Source organism: Cupressus sempervirens, chromosome 5, assembly GCF_028749045.1.
Source record: "Cupressus sempervirens isolate cs-2001-9-10 chromosome 5, ASM2874904v1, whole genome shotgun sequence".
Taxonomy (NCBI): domain Eukaryota; kingdom Viridiplantae; phylum Streptophyta; class Pinopsida; order Cupressales; family Cupressaceae; genus Cupressus; species Cupressus sempervirens.
The window spans coordinates 570,603,012-570,622,013 of NC_143122.1; the positions used below are offsets into that span (position 1 = coordinate 570,603,012).

Sequence of the window (19,002 nt, forward strand, 5' to 3'; positions counted from 1 at the left end):
ATTTATCCTAAGCAAACTTAGGTAAAGCATAAATAATAATTATTTACACTAACAATATCTTATCCTAACCTCAACTCTAACTCAAATTGTAACCCTAACCCTAACCCTAATGCTAACCCTAACTCTTAACTCTAAAAACAACTCTAGCTCTAACCCTAACTCTAACTCTAATTCTAACCCTAACCCTAACCTTAATTCTAAACATAAACCTAATCCTAACTCTAACCCTAAATCTAACCCTAACTCTAACCCTAACTCTAACTCTAATTCTACTCCTAACCCTAACCCTATATATAACCCTTACTCTAACCCTAATTCTACCTCCCAATCCTAACTAAATCAAAATTTCCAACCCTAACCCTAACCCTAACTCTAACTCTAACTCTAACTCTACTTCTAACTCTAACCCTAACTCTAACTCTAACTCTAACTCTAATTGTAACCCTAATCCTAACACTAACCCTAACCTTAACTCTTACCCTAAAACTAACCCTAACCCTAACCCTAACCCTAACTCTACTCATGATTCTAACATTTTACGTAACAATATCCTTAAAATTAAAACAAATTAAAGTTATGCAAGTTAAACACCATATATAGAATTTAAATTTAAAATATTGAAGAATAATTTTGAGGTAACTTCATACAACTATAATAAAAAATTATTTAATGATTTAATAATTTAATAAAACTACAATTTTATAGTAAATTTATACAACTATATTTAAAATAAATAAATAATTTGATACTAACTTTATCAAAATAGAAAATAGAAAAATCCTTATATATATAGAAATTAAAATTTTAAATAAAAATATTATAATCCAATTTTCTTCAACATGAAAATAGTTTAAAATTAAAATACTACATTGTTTGCTCCTAACCATAACCATCTAGATTTCTTTAAAAATGTCTTCCATGGTGCACAACGACTTCTACTAGCTATATATATATATATATATATATTCTATTTAAATTAAAATAACTGTCTCAAATATTATATATAGATATATATAAACTAATTATTAATCTATTTAAAATATTTTAATAAAAATAATTTAATTCTCAAACACCTATCAACTTATTGCAAGCACAAAAGTGCTAGTTATTAACTTCATTACGACATTGCTTTGAGAACCCAACCTTGTTTTCAAACTTTGCATAACTCCGATGACTCATCCAAATAAACAATTAAAATCATTTTCACCGTAGTTATTCACAACCCTTTAAAATATGAAACCTATCAACTATTGACTGGACAACCACATGTACACAAATGCTAGCCTTTATGTCCTTATCATGTGAGCCCCGTGAAATAAGCAATGAATAATTTTTTTTTATTTGAAAAAATACACACATGAATAAAACAAGAATGATGAATAATTTTGAACCGTCCACTAAATTAAAATTCACTTTTAACATTTTGGAGACTAAATAACTTTGACTACAATTAAAAGATAAAAATAAAATAAAATCAGAAGCTACACCATGCAAGAGTATGTGTTTTGTCAGTGTTTAATTCTTTTTCTTTGTCCTCGATGAGTGTTATAAGCATCTAATTTTCATGTCAGAATATTTTGGTAGCATCTTCATACAGTCCAAAATTCAATCCAGGTACAACTAACGATCCAGGCATCGTCTCCCCACTGTTGGGAGGCAAGAGGAATAAGGATCACTGAAGTAGGGAGAGAAGCCTCTGGTGAACAATTTTTCTAAGGTTAATGGCGATCCTGAGAGCTGCAACAGTGAGTGCCGTTCTGTCTCCGATTTGTTCTTTTCCATACAACTCTGTTGTGGGAGGAAGAGGAGCAGGAGCAGGTGGCTTTGCTACCCTACGAATCCGGCCTTTGAGACATCATGCATTGAAGCAGCAGAGATGGCTTTGCTCTCCCACTCCAAGGGCTTTCACCTGCACTGCTCTCTACAGACCAGAGGTCGAGATTAAGGAGGAGGGCGCTCCTGAAACGCTTGAGTACAGAGTCTTTTTCCATGATAAATCTGGGAAGAAGGTAACATTTATTTTTCATTAGCCTTTGAATTATACACAAAATCCTCCCTTTCTTGTTGTAAGTTCTTCGGTAGCTCAGCCACACCATTGCCATCCTGTTCTTCCTACAGGTCTATGTTTTCTAACACTTATATAATATCAATCTTCTTATCTTGACCAATTATGTCCGCTGCAATAACTTTTGTCAGCTTTTGAATACTGTCAAGTTGTTTAAATTTATCAACAATTTTCCGCTTTTTGTTCTCATGGATAGCCAATGTGTTGCTGGCGTTTATCAGCAGTGTACACAAGAAAAACGTAGAGTGCTTTTAATCATATTCAAGTAGGAATATGACTGGCTTAGGTCCCACCTGGCCTGAGTTACGGCCCCATAGCCATAAAAGGTCCCAACCTCCAGGAATGCTCAGACCTGAATCATTTTTTGGAAATTCTTTTCAGTAACTCAGGATCCCCAATGCCTTCTTTCAAAACTCTCTTTCAAGCGATCATAATAACCTCCAAACTGATTCTAATAACGCCAGTGTTATCTTTCTATTTTGCTTAACAAAATTGCATAAATGTTCCACCATGCCATTATAAGCTTTCTGAAGATCCTCCATACTATCTAAGTGAAGAAAGCTTTTGGTCTCCACCTTAAGTACCTCTTTGATATTTTCAGTGCCCTTGGCTTTTGCAATTCCGACGCCCTTCCAGAAACCAAAGCATTCAACTTTCGCATGCTAGTAGGGTTTATCCTTCTCCACGGGGATTGCTATTAAAAGAAAGAATAGACAAAAATAAAACCGAATTGCGGGATTTGTGAAGGAGTTTGCTGGAGAAAAAAGAGCTATTTTAGAAATCGACAAGGTTAAAGGTAGAAAACTTCTAGCAGGGTGAAATCTTACCATCGGTAATTCATTTGGTATTTTTAAGCACCAATATTTCGTCTCCATTAGAGGAGTAAGAACAGATTTCCATAGTTAAAAATTAAAAATTCATAAACGTTTCAGAGCTCACTTCCTAATTTTAAGTGAAAATTATTTGAAAGAGGTCATAAACCATGGAAGAAGATGTTTGGTCTGTTAATTATTGTTAGTTGGACAGCTGTTATTTCTGACCCGGAAATAGCAGCACTATTTATGGGTAGCTTGGACAGCTGTTCGTCCTTATCTATGAATAGCGGTTGTATTTATGGGTGGTTTGGACAGCTGTTTGTCCACTTGCCAAAAAATTAGTAAATGGTTATTATTTACTAATTTTAGTGATTCCTTTTAGACACTTTGCAACCAATTCTATTATTGGCTGTCGAGTTGTCTTAATCTCAGCCGTTGGTTAGATTTAATCTCGGTCGTTGGTTTACCAACAGGTGTAGTATAGAAAGGGGTCATTGGGTCATTTGGATTTGAGCAGAAGCGTTTTGGAGAAGGAGTTTGCAGTGTTAGCAAACAGTCTTGCAGTGTTAGCAAGGGCGCAGTGTTAGTGCAGGGATAGCAGTGAGAAATATCAGCGGGAGAAATTAGGAGGTTGTCGGAGTTCTACCAGTGTGAGGCAAGGAATTTTGTATCTCTTGATTTGCTGAAGTTTAATATAATTTCTCATCTGTAGAACTGGTTTTCCCTTAGGGGTTTTTCCAGGGACAATTTGTCCGGAAATATTGTGTTGATTCTGTTGCGCATTTCTTTCCGTATTTTAAGTGAAGTTGCAGTTGTGTTATTTTTCGATATTAGCTGGGAATTTATTTTCAGCAGTTTAATAATCATTTGTGATAGGAGATTAATAATCAGTGACTGCAATAGTTTGATTTTTCACATGGTATCAGAGCATTGTTAAGGGTAGAAGAGTTTTGCCCTAGGAAAGAAATTTTGATCTCTTTAGATTTATTATTGCTTTAAACCCTTGAGATGGCTTCAGCTGGTTTGAGAGATCAGGATAGATTGGATGGTGCCTCAAATTTTGGTGTCTGGAAGGCCAGAATTTCTTTATTGTTGGAAGAGAATGGTATCAAGGATTATGCTACCAGTGGTGTACCTGTACCAACGGATGCAACACAGCTTGCAGCATATAGGAAGGACGATGCCAAAGCGAGGAGGATTATCCTTGATGGTGTCAAGGATCATATTGTTCCACATATCTCGGAGCTAGATACAGCAAAGAAGATGTGGGACGCCATTCTAAATCTGTACCAGAATGCTACCACTAACAGGAAGTTGATTCTCAGAGAGAAGCTAAAGAATACCCGGATGAATCAGGGAGAAGACGTCACAAGTTACCTCACCAGGCTCAGACTTGTCAAGGATGAGTTAGCAGCTGTTGGAGATAGCCCTAGTGATGATGAGCTAGTGAGAATAGCCCTAAATGGGTTTACTAAACAATGGAGTGTCTTTGTTCAAGTTGTCAGTGGACGAGATACTTTACCGAGTTGGGATCGACTATGGACTGATTTCACTCAGGAGGAGTTTAGACTAAGTCTTGTCAATGGGGCCAACAAGAGTCAGAAAAATGAGGTGGAACAAGAGAACGTTGCCCTAGCGGGTAAAGGGAAAGCAAAGAAGGGATCTAGCAAAGGATCAAATTCACAAAGTGAAAAGAAGAAGAAGGACCTTTTTAAGGTTAAGTGCTTTGGATGTCACGAGTTTGGCCACTATGTCAGTGATTGCCCAGAGAGGAAAAAGGGTAAGAAGCAGGTGGCAGCTTCAGCAAGTGCAGAAGAACTCTCCAGCAGAATGGAAGATGAGTTTGCACTCATAGCTTGTATGGTTAGCTCAACCTCACAGTGTGTTTGGTATATAGATAGTGGGGCGTCATTTCATATGACAGGAGTTAGAGAGTACTTCTCCAGTTACAAGGAGGAGGACACCAACATCCAGATTTCTATGGGAAACTTGTCCAAACTCAACCCTGTTGGGAAAGGGACTGTTCAGTTTCAGAGGGAGAATGGAAAGATAATTCCTCTTCATGATGTGTTATATGTGCCGGGCTTAGGTATGAATTTGATTTCTGTATCTGTTCTTCAGGATAAAGGGTATAATGTACTCTTTAGAGGGACACATGTGTTGATTAAGCACAAGGATTGGAAATCACCCATAACTATTGGAGTTAGGAGTGGTCGCCTTTATAGATTGCAGTTTGATACTCCTAAGGCACTTATGAGCAACAATAATCCTAGAGATCTTGGAGAGCTATGGCATAGGAGGTTGGGCCATATTCATCATGGAGCACTTAGATTGCTTCGTGAGACCGTGACAGGTGTTCCAGAGGTGAGCACAGAGCATGATGATGTATGTAAGGGATGTGTGTTGGGGAAGTTTGCGAAAGCATCTTTTCCAAGGAGTGACACCAGATCTAAGGGTGTTCTTGATCTAGTACATTCAGATGTTTGTGGACCAATGTCAACGAAATCTCTCAGAGGATATGAGTACTATGTTACTTTTATTGATGACTTCTCTAGAAAGACCTGGATATTCTTCTTGAAGACTAAAGATGAGGTTTTCAGTCGATTCCAAGAGTTCAAGGCTCTTGTGGAGAACTCGACAGGAAAGAAGATAAAGGTTCTTCGGTCAGACAATGGAGGCGAGTACAAAGGAAATGTCTTCCAGGAGTTTTGCACCAGAGAAGGAATCAAGAGAGAATGGACTGTTCCTTACAATCCACAGCAGAATGGAGTTGCTGAGAGGAAGAACCGTTCTATATCGGAGGCAGCAAGAGCTATGCTACATGACCAGGACATGCCCCGTTACTTATGGGCAGAGGCGTGTAATACAACAGTCTACATTCAGAATAGAGTTCCACACAAGGTGTTAGGGAAGATGACACCAGAGGAGGCTTTCACAGGGAAGAAGCCAGATGTTAGTCACTTCAGGATATTCGGGAGTTTGGCATATTGTCATATTCCTAGAGATACACGTACAAAGTTAGATCAGACTGCAGAGAGGGGGTACTTTGTTGGGTACAGTGAGACCTCAAAGGCATACAGGGTTTTCATTCCGGGGACTAAAAGAGTTATTGTCAGACGGGATGTCAAGTTCTTGGAGGACAAGGCATTCAAGAGATCCAGAGATTTGCCAGCAGATGATCAGAGTGAGCAGCCAACAGAAGCTCCAAGACCAAGTCAAGGGCATCAAAGCTCAAGTACAGTTACCAGTACGAGTGTAGACTCAGTTAGTGAAGATTCACAGAGTATGGAGCAACAGGTGCAACAGGAAATGCATTTGGAAGATTTAGAGGTTGACATTTCATCCTCTACAGTTGGCAGCAGGAACCATGTGGTTCCAGATACACAAAGGGATACTCAGGAGTTTGTGGGAGCTCCTAGGAAGAGTACTAGACAGCGAAGACAACCAACCAAGTTCAATGACTATGTGGCATTAGTTAGTCAGTTGGTAGATAGTGAGCCTTCTAGCTATCAGGAAGCTGCAGAACATCAGGTATGGCGAGATGCTATGGTTGAGGAATATTCTTCAATAATGCAGAATGATGTGTGGGAGGTAGTATCTAGACCAACAGATAGGGCTGTAGTTGGATCACGCTGGATCTATAAGATAAAGCACGGTGCAGATGGTAGCATCGAGAAATACAAGGCTAGGTTTGTGGCAAAGGGGTTCTCTCAGAAGGAGGGAATAGACTATGAGGAGACATTTGCTCCAGTTGCCAGGTATACTTCTATACGAGCTGTAATCTCACTTGCAGCACAGATGGGATGGCAGATCCATCAAATGGATGTCAAGACAGCATTCCTCAATGGTGAGTTGAAGGAGGAGGTATACATAGAACAACCAGAAGGCTTTGTAGCACACAGCAAAGAGACCCACGTGTGCAGATTGAAGAAAGCATTGTACGGACTCAAGCAGGCTCCTAGAGCGTGGTATGAGCGCATTGATACATACTTGCAGAAAATGGGCTTTGTGAAGAGTGAAGCAGATGCTAACCTCTACTACTTGATGGTTAGGGGTGAGATTCTCATTCTTGTTCTTTATGTGGACGACCTATTTCTTACAGGTTCACTAGGGCTCATAGTGGATTGCAAGAGGAACCTTGCAGAAGAGTTCGAGATGAAGGATTTAGGATTTATGCACTACTTTCTAGGCATGGAAGTGTTGCAGATAGATGGGGAGATTTTCCTTGGTCAAGGGAAATATTGCATTGAAATCTTGAAGAAATTTGGGATGGAGGATTGCAAAGCCATGTCTACACCCATGATCACGAATTGGAGGAAGGTAGATACATCTAAGGAGAAAGATGTAGATCCCACTTTATATAGACAGTTGATTGGTTCGCTTATGTATTTGGTCAACACTAGACCAGATATAGCATTTGCAGTAAACTCTCTTAGTCAGTTCATGGTTGAACCAAAGAGAATGCATTGGATAGCGGCTAAGCATGTGCTACGTTACTTGTGTGGTACAGTCGAGTATGGGATCAGATATGTTCGAGGTGAAGGTATCAGGTTGATAGGCTATACAGACGCAGATTGGGCAGGAAGTACAACAGACAAAAGGAGCACTTCAGGGTGTTGTTTCAGCTTGGGATCAGGAGTTGTATCTTGGTTCAGCAGGAAGCAGAAGTCTGTGGCTCTAAGTTCAGCAGAAGCAGAATACATAGCAGCTAGCATGGCGACATGTGAAGCTATATGGCTTCGGAAGTTGTTAGTAGCCTTGTTTGGTCAGAAGGTTGAGACTACTATGATACATTGTGACAATCAGAGTTGCATCAAGTTGTCTGAAAATCCAGTGTTTCATGATAGGTCTAAACATATAGATATCAGATATCACTTCATCAGAGATTGTGTACAAAGGGGAGTTGTTCGACTACAATACATACCTACAGATGAGCAGGTAGCAGACATTCTGACGAAGGCTTTGGGAAAGGCCAAATTTATCTTCTTCAGAGATAAGATGGGTGTCATGTAGAACAGCTTCCTCGCTAAGAGGGAGTGTTAATTATTGTTAGTTGGACAGCTGTTATTTCTGACCCGGAAATAGCAGCACTATTTATGGGTAGCTTGGACAGCTGTTCGTCCTTATCTATGAATAGCGGTTGTATTTATGGGTGGTTTGGACAGCTGTTTGTCCACTTGCCAAAAAATTAGTAAATGGTTATTATTTACTAATTTTAGTGATTCCTTTTGGACACTTTGCAACCAATTCTATTATTGGCTGTCGAGTTGTCTTAATCTCAGCCGTTGGTTAGATTTAATCTCGGTCGTTGGTTTACCAACAGGTGTAGTATAGAAAGGGGTCATTGGGTCATTTGGATTTGAGCAGAAGCGTTTTGGAGAAGGAGTTTGCAGTGTTAGCAAACAGTCTTGCAGTGTTAGCAAGGGCGCAGTGTTAGCGCAGGGATAGCAGTGAGAAATATCAGCGGGAGAAATTAGGAGGTTGTCGGAGTTCTGCCAGTGTGAGGCAAGGAATTTTGTATCTCTTGATTTGCTGAAGTTTAATATAATTTCTCATCTGTAGAACTGGTTTTCCCTTAGGGGTTTTTCCAGGGACAATTTGTCCGGAAATATTGTGTTGATTCTGTTGCGCATTTCTTTCCGTATTTTAAGTGAAGTTGCAGTTGTGTTATTTTTCGATATTAGCTGGGAATTTATTTTCAGCAGTTTAATAATCATTTGTGATAGGAGATTAATAATCAGTGACTGCAATAGTTTGATTTTTCACATGGTCTACATATAAATTACCTTCTTGATCTTTTCACTGTAAATGTTTTTGCATTGTTGCCATCCTCCCAAAAATCGGAGAATTCTTCTTTCTTATGCTAAGAGGCTTTATCCTTCTCCATGGGCTTGCCATTGAGAGAGAGAGAGTAGACAGAACCAAAAACAAATTGCAGGACTTATGTATAGGTTTATAGGAAAAGGAGGGTAATTTAAGAAATTGCGAAGATAAATGATGAGAGACGTTTAGAAGAGTAAAATATCTGAATTATTAATATAAGCACAGTAATACACCTTAGAAAAGAGAGTAAAAACATACCTTCAGAGCTAAGAATTGAAAATCCTCAAGTTGTCAGAAATGCCTTCCTGGATTCAACTGAAAAATGAAAATACTCTCAAAGAGCAAATATACCACAGGGAAGAGTTGGGGAACATAATTTTCTCACAGGGCCTTGGCAAAGAAACAATCTGCATTGATTTGCTGCAGAGCCATGACAGTGACCTGGGTAAAAATGAGAGACTAGAGTGGGGTGGGAGGCATAAGTTAAATGCATTACAATCTTACTCACACGAGAAGGGGTTGGGGTGGCAGCCATTAAGGACAAATGTGTTGGGGTCCCTTCTATAAAAATTACTTTATTGGCGATGATGCTGGTGAAATTAAAACCCATTAAGATCATTTAGAGGTTAAAAATAAATCAGAAGTGTTCATAAGCAATATGGTAAAGGGAATCCAGACTCCATAGCCCCTTCCCTTGGGTAAGAATTCTAAGAAGAATATTGTCATCTTTCTAGTTTATAACATTTAGCTAATTTTTATTTTCATTGTCTTATTGATCAGTTGATCTCTTGCTGTTTCTTCTAACCCGACCAAGCTTAGAATTTGGGAAGCTCTTTAGAATTTTGACAATGCCCAAGATTTTACTTCTGAGTCTCCGATTAGAGAGGTCTTGTTTCTTTACTGCTTTGATTATTATTTTTGTTAATCTCCTTTAATGTCTTATTCTGTCCATTGAAATCCTGGACAATCTTAAGGTTGGGCATCAAGGTTCATCCTTAAGCTAATGTGTCACTGCTCTAATCATAATCCTCATGGCAAGTCAGGCCAAACTACATGAGCTCTGTCTACTTCGCTGCCACCAGTTTATCCAGGCTAATCAAAGATCCATTTGGCAGATTCTTCCCTAGAGATTCAGACACCCTGGTTGTAAGTACTATACCCTGTTTTGAAATGATGCCTGGGTTACCTTTATACCGCATCTTCTATTCAATCATTAATATTTAAGCCTGAAGACAGCAGCACACAGCATGCAATTAAATAATCAGATCAATATTGGCAAAATGTTATCATGGAAATTTAAATACTTGACACACATTTGTCCTTAAGGTCTGAACGGAAAACATCAACTCTGCAGTGGTGTACGTAGTGGCATGGGACAAAAGTTAAAATAAATATCCAGTTGATATTATAACAGCAAAATGACGGAGGACAGAAGTTCAAATGCATGGACTAACCAATCATAAAACAAATGATTTTTGTTATTTTTGTCCTGCTAGGCTATCTCATTGCTAGTCGAGCTCATAAAACCTTGCTGCTAGGGTCATACTTTGATGCCTTTTCCCTGTAGAGGTTTTGGGACCACTCTCTACAGCATCAGCTCCCCACAAGACAGCACCCCGATCAGCTCATCACTTCCTTCGTGGTGGTTTCACTTCCATGTGGTACCAAGCAGCTGCTTGGTCCCCCCCTCTGGACATATCAGATCTGTGAGGCCTTGCAGGAATTCAACACAGCTGCGGCCTTCTTCTTCTTCTAGAGGTCTTCTGAGACGGCTTGGGGTCCCTCGCCCTAGGGCCTATCCTTCGGTTCTTGATTTTTTCTTGGCTGCTTGGAGCAGCTAGTTGGTTGTTTTCTGTTGCTTCCTGCTTTACTTGTTTCATTTTCTCCCTTGGGCACCATTTGTTGTTCCTTTTGTGGGTTGGCCTTCTTCTTTGTTTAGGCAGTCTCTTGGACCATCTTTTGTTGAACATTGATAAATTTATCTCATCGTATTTATCTTCTTCATTAGAAGCTGGAAGTTTTGATTTTTCTCTTTACAATCCCCTTGAAACTGAGTGCCTTGTACTTCACAATCTCCTAACTGCATAGCATGCTGTTATTTATACATCACTATTCTCTTTCTGAATATTGATTTTCATATCTATTATGACAATTGAATGCATTCTACATCTGTTTTCACTACTTTCCTTTATCATACATACAGTTTATACTGTTATTGCACTTTGGAATTTACAGATATCACCTTGGCATGATATTCCCTTGCAACTAGGGGATGGCATTTTCAACTGTATAGCTGAAATACCTAAAGAGTCAAGTGCAAAGATGGAAGTGGCAACTGATGAGCCATACACACCAATCAAGCAAGACACTAAAAAGGGCAAGCTTCGTTACTACCCGTAGGCAACTTTATTATCCTTTTGCAATGTTCGATGATATGTTTATGATTCTTATATAATGTAGGCAACTTTATTATCCTTTTGCAATGTTCGATCATATGTTTATGGTTCTTATATAATGGCTTATTCAGGTTAGTTCAATGTTTAAAAAATAGTTAGAGTGAATTTTGGCATGAGCAACATTGTTTGTGTTTGCCTCGCAGGTTTATAAATATCTGATATAGTGGAGGGGTTATATAAAATTACTTCACTGTATCTAAAACCAATCAATAGATTTAATTGTAATGTGCTCTATTTATTATTCACATTTAATTTTATAAGAAATTCAAAGTTATAATACTGACAGTTTTTGAATAAAATATAATCTTGTTACAGAGTTTGGTGGAAGGAAAATCAAGATCACTCTAAGATTGAAATTCAATCCTTTAGAGGATCTTTTAGAGAGCTTGGACTGCATGAGTTAGATTTTTAGTTTATATTAATACTAAAGAATGCTACAAATACCACGAGAACTGCTAGGAACGTGAGCCTACCGTTGATCCAATCCTCAACCGATACAGTTTTTAATGATAGGTGAATGGGATAAGGATGAAAAACAACAGATTGAGAACGTGAACACACATTTTGGGACCCATGGATGCCCAAAAAAATAAGCCTAGTAATTCACATATCATCTATCAAAGTCAGCTCCTACTGTTTATCTAAACTAGAAGGTTTGGTAATTTTCAAGACCCGCCAAAACCAATCATCAGGAGCATCTGGCAGCAGTAGTGCCTTGTGTATTTTACCGTCTTTCAAGTCTTTTATGCCACACCTGTAATAATAAATTTGTCAATCAAATCACCGGCCTTGTGGTGCTGTGATATTTTGAAAACAAATCTAACGAGCTATTCACAAACTCAAGAAACAAAATCTGCTCAGTATTTTGATGGAACCTACTTCCTTTTCCTAAGATATTGTCAAAGATATCTAATTTTGGCATTTTAACTGCTGATTGCATTTCCCTAGAAATCTCCAATTGCATTTTCTAATTTCTAATTCCCAAGCCAACAACATGATGAGTGTTAGTGTTTTAATTTACACCTTTTGATACAACACAAATGGGACAATTTGTAAGGATAATCTTTTCTTTGAATTTAAAGGAGAAGCTCCTTTCTAATAAAACCCTAGAACATAAGGAAACTACTGTTGATGTTTGATAGCTTTTTTCAGATAAACATATATATAATTATATAATTGAGATATAAATATTTTAGAGAAACATATATATATATATCATTATATTAATTATCTGATTAACGAATGGACATGTCCAATGAAGGGACATGTCTATTCATGGCTTCTACTCAATATAAATGTAAGTGATTGTTGCATTTGGTAAACACATACCTTACAAGCAGTGCCAATACATTTGCAATGATCCATGAAAACCAACATGGTATCAGAGCCAAGTTCCTTCTATAAAGCCTAACAACTTGAAGGTAGATCAACATGTACTGAAGATACATTTATGACAGTACATGGATGGGTTAGAGACCTTGCTGAGGCATTTATGCTATGCCAGACAAAAACATATAAAGACAAGAGAATTCTAAACCAATCGGGAGGAATACCCATATATTCATGCGAGCAGATAGAATAAGAGAAAGTGTCCATATTAGGAGAATGAATTCTGCAACAGACACTGAAATATATCGAAGACAATTATACAAGCGATCCTCAAAAAAAAAAAACATGGTATCAGAGCCAGGTTGCAAATGAAAATTGGCAATGATTATTGTTTTGAAGGCAAATTATCCTCTTATTATCTGCTATAGCAAAGAAATTAGACACTAGAAGGGCTCCTCTTAGTATGGGTGCGTGGTATCGATCTATAATGCGGATGGTCTCTGCTGAAGGGCACAAAGAACAATGGCACCAAAATACAATGTCACTATGTGTTCAGCAAACAGACTTGTGCTTGGTTATGCAGTGTGGATGCCAAGTTGGATGGATTGGATCGACACGATGACATGGTGAGATCCAACAAACACTCAAGCTCTTGACTAGCCCACTAGATGGAAGATTATAGAGGGAGTGATCAATGCACTGCTTTATCTTCAGGAGGGTGCAGATGTATGTATCATGCACAGAGACATTAAACTATCACACATCCTTTTGGATGAAAACTTTAATGCTAAGATTTCAGATTTTGGACTTGCAATAGTTCTTCCCAGCATGAAATCTGCCTCTACTTTTGGAGCCCACGAACGAATCGCTTCTTTGGATGCCATAGTTACAGAATATCTTTCTGATTAAGAGTATTCTACCCAGATCTTGTGGAACACATGGTTACATAACACCTGAGTGTATAATGGTCATGTAATAAGAGAAACGAACATTTACAATTGGAGTGCTACCGTTGAATTTGGTCTTAGCCAATAAAAAAACAAAAATCAATAGAAATTTCAAGTTTAGATGAAGGTGTGTATAATCTAACAATAGAAGTGCTCAAATTGCACAAAGAGAAGAGGCTTGTTGAATTAATAGATCTCGAGTAAGAAAAAATAGGAGGGTTTGAAGAGGAAAGTGCATTAAAGAGTATGTTGATAGCGATTTGGTGCATTCAAGGTGATCCCTATCTATGGCCATCAGTGTCTGAAGTTTCACTCATGCTTTCCTCATTCCTCCACCACACTTCACAAAGGAATCTAGTCATAAGATCACAAGCTCGACAAAATCACCATCAAAGAGTAGTGAGAGGAAGACTGGTGGAACTTGGTAAGTGTTGCACCATTACCCTAAAATTCCAAGCGTTTGTGCTCTGCTTTGAGCGGAAACATCTTGTATCTTTGGCATGTGCTTGGTCTACAACATGACTGTAATTAGGGTTTCCAATCTTGCTATGTTTGACTAAAGGCTTCCGTCACAGTTCTATAACCAATAGAAAATATTGCGTCAGTTCATAGGCATTTGATGAATCACGAGAATATGAATATTGCAATTTGGTGTATTCTTGATATATGTTTTTCAACGAGTAGCCGACAATGACATTAGAGCCATGTCACCTTTGCCGCAAGGTAAGCATGATGAACATATTATAATAATGTTTATTTTCTTATGAATATATTATATTGTTTTAATTAAGAAGATTGATAATTAATGAGATTATAATGAGGATTTATAATTATAAAAAAAAATGATAAATTATATTGGAACAATGGAGATCATTTTCAAATGATGACATTTTATAATTATCTATATTCTATTGGAAAAATATCTTATATTGATTCAATGTATACTATAAGAGTATTTTGCCTTGATCTTTTCCAAGAATGTTCTTGCAGGAGAAAAAGAAAGAGGGAGATTAACATTTCATTAGAGGAAACCTTGAAAGAGAGGGATAAGATAGAGGATATGACTTAGTCAACCTTCGCTGATCTTGATCATGTTGATTCAAAGGGAGTAAACCATGTTGAGATGAATTCTCCAGCAATCAATAAATTATAGTAGTCAAGAGGATTATGTTTCATGAATATACCTTGTGAATATGTGATTTTAATGGGCCTACCACCCTGTGTACATCATGAGGAAGTGGCGACTTCCAAATGATGTCACTTGTATTTGTAGAAGTTACTATAAGGTGACGATCTTACAGTAACTTGTATTATGAGATCAAACAATCTGAGTATATGGTGAATGTCTTGCATCTTAACATTCTAGGAGACCAATACTCAAAGAGTACTTGGTGAATATCATTAATATTCTGGGAGGCCAATAGATGTGATATCAAACCTTATTTTGAGTAATTGGTGAGTATTATTGATATTCTGGAAGACCAATACTCTTGATATCAGATGTGATATCAAACATTTTTGAGTAATTGGTGAATATCATATATTTTGGGAGATCAATACTCATGATATTAGTTATGATATCAAACCTTATTGAGTATTTTGTGAATATCATATGTTGATATTTTGGGAGGCCAATACTCTTGATATCAAATGTGATATATATCTTCTGATCAAAGATATCCTTAATCTTGCTAACTTGATATTACTTAGGTAATACATGTTTATCCTCCCTAGCTAAGAGGGAGCGTTGATGTTTGATAGCTTTGGTCAGATAAGCATATATATAATTATATAATTGAGATATATATATATATTATCTGATTAATGAATAGACATGTCCCATGAAGGGACATGTCTACTCATGGCTTCTACTCAATATAAATGTAAGTGATTGTTGCATTTGGAAAACACATACCTTACAGGTAGTGTCAATACATTTGCAATGATCCATGAAAACCAATAGCTTATATTACACAGGTAATTGGTAAAAGTATTGCAAAGTATTGAATAAAATAATGAATGAGCAAGACACTCATTTATAGTTTACAAAGAAGATGTTTCCTTTATGAAACAATCATTGTTATTAGAAACATTCTAAAAACGAAAGAATATAAACAATATTAGAAAAATTCTAATATGTACAAGATTGTAATGTCCCCAATTTAGCAGGATCCAGGAGCTAGGGTTGGTCATCTCATCATCACGACTCTCGTGAGTTGACAGTTGTATTTGAGGGTCTCAGTTGTAGACTTGCTATTTTTGGTTAGTTGCTAATTTTGGCAGTGCAGAGTTGGCACAATGGTGATTGTCATTGGTTCAGTCTTCTGTACAAGATGAGATTATTTAATGGGGAGTCATAATTATTGCTTTAGTTATGAGGCTTTATAATTATTAATGCACTTTATGTTATAAAGTGATGCTGTGTAGTTGAAGCCTCTTTAGTGAAAGGTGTAATGTTGAAGCTAAGTTGTGCAAAAGAGATTATAAATGACTCATTTTGAGAATTGACATCCATTGAATATTTTTAACTTTTGATATATTGCAGAGGGTTTTGAGTTTTGAAGATTGTTCCAGGAATTGTGTGCAAATTGTTGCCTAGGTATAACAATTTGCATTTGCTTCTCCTATGTTTCTATTGTAATTGAGAGGCCAATTAATGTTGAAGAAATCGATTGGTTTGGGAAAGAGTATTTGCTGCTAATAAATTAAATAAGTGCTTGCTATTCTGGTCCGGGATAAATTCTGGGCATTGGTGAGGCTGTTAGAAAGTAAAGTCCACCAATATAACTGGGGTGCGGGGGTGAATCAATTATATGCTTTAAACAACTTTAATCAACTTTAACAAATCTGAAACATGTAATCAAAAGATATAGCAACCACAAAATAACAACCATGCAATGTGACGCAAGATATGTTAACTAGGGAAACCCTTGATCAGAGGGAAAACCCCAATGGGAATGTTGCCCATAAGATGATGTACTAATATAAATGTTCCTTGTGAAATGATGTGACCTTTTTAGTTGTCAAATAATTACAATCAGTACATATGAGTCCCTCTTAGGAGATTTTGAATCTTTGTCAAAAGATTCCAACCCTGTTAGGAGCTGTGCCAACCTTGTTAGGAGTGGAAAGGAAGACAATTGAACCCACTGTTCAAATTGCTTGAGAATTGTTCTCACTAAACAATTCAGGATAACTTATCTAAGAAAGATGAACTGATTGAAACAACAACTTATCTTTGCCAATATAGTTTCTTTGAAATCCACAACTTATCCTCAACATCAAGCACTTCTTTAACCTTCACAAATTTGCATCCAAAGCTTGCATAACATAACATATGACCACATATGATCTCATTGACCAAAAAATGATACAACCAAGGAAACATCTTTCCTTTATACCAAGTCCTAATAACTAATTGTGTCGGTCTTGAGGCTTTCCCAATGTACAATGAATAATATAGGACTATCATAAGATGTTACATTTAGGTTCCACACGTTACAAAGCATATTACATCAACACTACAACACAATCAACCTCCAAGGAATAATCTACACATTATCCTTCACAAGTCTTCATAGAATGAAACCAAATTCTACCACCTCGAGCATAGCATCATGAACATGTCTCTGACCAAAATCCAAGCCCGTTGAACAAGCATGAACTTTGCCAAAAAGTTACAACATGAACAACAACATACAATTTCCCGCAACCTGTCCTGCGACTAGTCTTCAACAAAATTTTTGTAACTCACGCAAAAATTCATAATTCTTTCCGCACACTTAAACATGACATCTATAAGCATCCACAAACATATTTCTGACTTCGTGAAAGCAACTCAAGAAGCCGAAATCTTGCCAAACAAAACTATCTTTTCAACTCTGCCAAAACTGTCCAGAAAGATGATATGTTGACATCAATGACAAACCAAGTCATGAATGCAACACATAAGCACTCAAGCATCTCTTGAAGCATGCTAACAATCTCAATAAGGAATTCTTGCCAAAAATCTCCCCCTTTGGCATTGATTGCAACATATGATGAAAAACATCAAAGTTCCGAAAATACCAAAATATATTTCTTCCTTATCTGCCTTTATTCCCCCATTCATGCTGCTCCATGAATGTATAAACATATCTCTCCCTCAAGATATAGATAGGTTGTGAAGACTGAAGAGTTTTTCATGTTCTAATCTCCCGCATTGATCAACAATGTTTTTCATGTTCTAATCTCCCCCCAGTGATCAACAATGTTTTTCATGTATACCTCACTCCCATTGACATCAATGACAAAGGTGCCATTATGCCAACTCTCGAAATTTAATAATCTCCAATACAATTTGAAAAAGCTCACCATGTGTCAAAAGACACAATTAATCAATGCACAAGAGTTCTCAACAACTCTGCCCAAAGGTGACTACTCCCCAAAGGAAGCATTACCAACACATAGTCCGAATGTAAGAATAAGTTTTGAATATACCGAATTGATGCAATCCTGCATCAATTGACAATAACTCTGAAGAAGGTTGGGGCATAACCCCAAGCATACCTCACACGTACTCAAAAGTATCTTTAGCCAAAGGTTTTGTGAAAATGTCTGCTATTTGCTCCTTTGTGCTAACATATTCCAATTTGATCTCTTTCTCTACTACCTTTTCTCTCAAAAAATGACACCTTATTGCAATGTGCTTAGTCTTTGAATGTAACACTAGATTCTTTGATATATTCGTTGTGTTGGTGTTATCACAGTGAATGATAATAGGTTCTGAAAATTCAATACCAATTTCTTGCAACATCTGTTTCATCCAAATAATTTGATTACAATTATTTGTTGCTGCTATATGCTCTGCTTCTACTGTAGTTTGTGATATGCAATTTTGTTTCTTATTTATCCATGAAACCAGTCTTCCTCCCAAAGAGAATGCTCCACTTCTGGTGCTTTTCCCATCATCAACATTTCCTACCCAATCTGTATATGTATATGCACATAAGTAAAGTCATGTGATCTGTCATACCACAAGCATAAGCAGGTGTACCCTTCAAATATTTGAAAATTCTTTCTATTGTTGTTAAATGTGTCTCTTTAAGATCTGCTTGAAATCTTGCCACAATTCCAATTGCATGAGATATATTAGGTCTTGTATGAGTCAAATACTGCAATCCTCCTATCATGGATTATGTATCTTTTTTGTTTTGCACTAGGGGATTATCCTTGATAATTTGCATCTTGTAACCATAGGTGTCCCAATCGTTTTACAATTCTCCAAACCAAACTTTGCCAATAAATCCTTAAGATATTTAGTTTGTGATATGAAAATGCCATCCTCATTCTAATTTATTTGCAATCCCAAGAAATATTTCATCTCACCAATCATACTCATCTCTAATTCATTCTTCATTTCCTTTGAAATTTTTTTGCTAGCTTCATCATTTCCTCCAAAAACAATGTCATCAACAAATACAACAATAATCAATAAACCATCTTCACTCTTTCTCAAATACATGTTACTGTCTACATTACCTTTCTTAAATCATAAATTCTGTATATGCTTATCCAATCTTGCATAC

General features: G+C 37.0%; 1 protein-coding gene across 1 annotated transcript in view; it reads left to right on the forward strand.

Annotated features, from left to right (window-relative positions):
- The first annotated feature begins 1,514 nt into the window (after window positions 1-1,514).
- The window catches only part of LOC149557212 (soluble inorganic pyrophosphatase 6, chloroplastic-like), a 96,305-nt gene continuing 78,817 nt past the window's right edge, over window positions 1,515-19,002 (forward strand). The window contains exons 1-2 of the mRNA XM_089831928.1: window positions 1,515-2,009; window positions 10,939-11,099. Coding sequence (XP_089688054.1) covers window positions 1,722-2,009; window positions 10,939-11,099 — 449 coding nt within the window. The 5' untranslated portion in view covers window positions 1,515-1,721. The remainder of the gene's footprint in view (window positions 2,010-10,938; window positions 11,100-19,002) is intronic.